General features: G+C 53.6%; 1 protein-coding gene across 1 annotated transcript in view; it reads left to right on the plus strand.

The window, feature by feature from the left end:
* Positions 1-2,500, plus strand: part of LOC122250341 (glutamate receptor ionotropic, delta-1) — an 11,430-nt gene that overhangs the window by 6,868 nt on the left and 2,062 nt on the right. Inside the window, exons 5-9 of the mRNA XM_043011718.2 lie at positions 165-290; positions 607-737; positions 1,257-1,416; positions 1,700-1,865; positions 2,285-2,470. Coding sequence (XP_042867652.2) covers positions 165-290; positions 607-737; positions 1,257-1,416; positions 1,700-1,865; positions 2,285-2,470 — 769 coding nt within the window. The remainder of the gene's footprint in view (positions 1-164; positions 291-606; positions 738-1,256; positions 1,417-1,699; positions 1,866-2,284; positions 2,471-2,500) is intronic.

Here is a 2,500-nt window from a genome sequence, read left to right on the forward strand (position 1 = left end):
ATAACAACTAAACAATAATATAAAAAAGTACCTGACCAAAAACAATACACAACAAAATGAAAAATAAACCTACGTTATTCTCTCGACGTGAAGAAAGGTCTCCCAATCCCCTCTTTCTTTTCCAATCCCCTCTTTCTTTTCCAATCCCCTCTTTCTTTTGGCAGGGAGGGGAAGCCGCTGTTCCCGCAGACCAAGATGTCCGACCTGCACGGCTATGACTTCGCTGTGGCCGCTTTGCCCTACTCGCCCTTCATCATGACCGCTGACCTCACCAAGCCAGGCCAGGGAAGGTCAGATATCGCCGTTCTTTGTATAGGGTTTACAGGAACGCAGTTTCTTATTCTAATGTTGACACCTAAATAAAATCGAAATCAACAGATGATCTTCTCTAAGGATCAGTGATGGGGCAATGTGAAGGGTTATCAGGGGGCCGTGCCACACTGCGTGTCACTCGTACCATGCCTGGTAACCATTAGAAGATTCATATTTGATGCCCTTTCGTGAAACACTTGCCGTGCGCCGAACGCATATAAAATGCATGCGCCGAATTAACAAACGACCAGGCTGCATTTTAGGTTATCACCCCCCCCCTCTCCCCCTCCCCAGGTACCGCGGGCTGGAGGTGCTGCTCCTCGACGTGCTAGCGAGCGCCGCCAACTTCACCTACCACTACGTGGCGCCCGAGGACAACCAGTGGGGGCGGCTCACGGCAGACGGAAACTGGACGGGCATGATAGGTGAGCGGGGCGGGGTGGGGTGGGGCGGGGCGGGGCAGGGTGGGGTGGGGCGGGGCGGAGCAGGAGTAATGGATAGGCTGGGGTATACGGGGAAGGGGAGGGAGGGGTGATGGGCAAGCCGGGGCAGGGGAGTAAGGGGTGACTGGCAGACCGGAAGGGGAGGGGGGATTAAGAGGTAAGGGCAATGGGAAAGGGTTACGACTTGCAAGGGATGGTAGTGGATGGGAGCAACGCGTACGGCTGGATGGGGAGGGCAAGAGCAAATAGAGGGAAGGGAGAGGAAGAGGCGACGGTGGATCAAGAAGAGAATACCAACAGCAATTGGGCAACGGGTTGGCAAGTGAACCACGCCCAGTTAGTAAATCCAAAGAAAGACGAATCGGCGAATCGTCGCTTTAATCTTGTGGAATATATAAAGATGAAGAAATCAGTTTCTTTTGGCTTTACCCTCTTACCCAGAGAGATGCCAGCTACCCAAGAGCAAAACCGAGCACTGTGCCACGCGCCTTCCTCCCTCAGGCATGGTGGTGAACGAGCGCGCCGACTGGGCCGTGAGCGACATCACGTTCTCGGCGCAGCGGGAGGACTACGTCGACTTCTGCCAGCCATTCATCTACGACGCCTCCGAGCTCGTCACGCCCCTCGCCAAGCCCCTCCCGCAGTGGCTCGGCCCCGTCAGGTAAGGCGTGAGTCGGTCCAGTCGGGTGAAGACAGGGGGGCGTGTGGCTCTCTAGGTCTTCAGGTGAGGCCAGGGGGGCGTGTGGCTCTTGCCCATTGGGTGAGGCCGCGGGGACACATGCTTCTCCCACGCGTCCCCCTGCGTCAGATAGAGCGAGGGGGACGTGGCTCGATCCCCGTCGGAAGCTCTTTCTCACTTATCACTCATTATCCTGATCGGTCGCAGAAGGAAGGGTTCGCCTCTCTCTCTCGGCGCCCGAACCAACGCCGTTCCCTCTCGACAGGCCGTTCTCGGGCGAGGTGTGGGCGGCCATCGCGGTGGCGGTGGCAGCGGCCGGCCCCTTCCTGAGCGCGCTCGCCAAGGTCTGCGCTTCCTCCGACAGCGCCAGAGTGCGCTGGTTCCACAACATCGGCAACACTGTCATGTTCACTATGCAGCCTGTCTTCCAGGTCGGTCGCTCTTGGAGTTTTATTTCATGACTGAATTAATATCTGAAAGGATGTGTTGATGGATGGGTTCTGTAGTGAGCGTAGCCACCATATGCTATTTCGTTTGTTTGTCTGTTTATTGCTATAAAGACCTTGATCTGTGCTCGCATCATTATATATATATATATATATATATATATATATATATATATATGTATATATATATATATATATATATTATATTATATATATATATAATTATATATATTCATATATATATATATATATATATATATGTATATATCTATATGTGTGTGTGTGTGTGTGTGTGTGTGTGTGTGCGTGTGTGTGTGTGTGTGTGTGTGTATGTGTGTGAGTGTTTGTGTATCTACAAAACAAAAACAAGATGACACATCTTCTTACCCCCCCCCCCCCACCAGCGCGGGAACGTGCACGACATCGTAGCGGCTCCCGGGCGCGTGTTCGTGGCGTTCTGGCTGGTGTTCACCATGGTGGTGGGCATCATGTACTCGTCGTCCCTGACCTCCTTCCTCATCTCTCCGGGCATGCAGAAGCCCATCGAGAACCTCCGTCAGCTGGTCTCCTCGGACGTCGGCTGGGGCAAGGTGGGTCCGCGGCGCCACCGTCAGCTCGAA

This window comes from Penaeus japonicus, unplaced genomic scaffold (genome assembly GCF_977035675.1).
Source record: "Penaeus japonicus unplaced genomic scaffold, GWHDUDI00000001_assembly GWHDUDI00000010, whole genome shotgun sequence".
Lineage (NCBI taxonomy): Eukaryota > Metazoa > Arthropoda > Malacostraca > Decapoda > Penaeidae > Penaeus > Penaeus japonicus.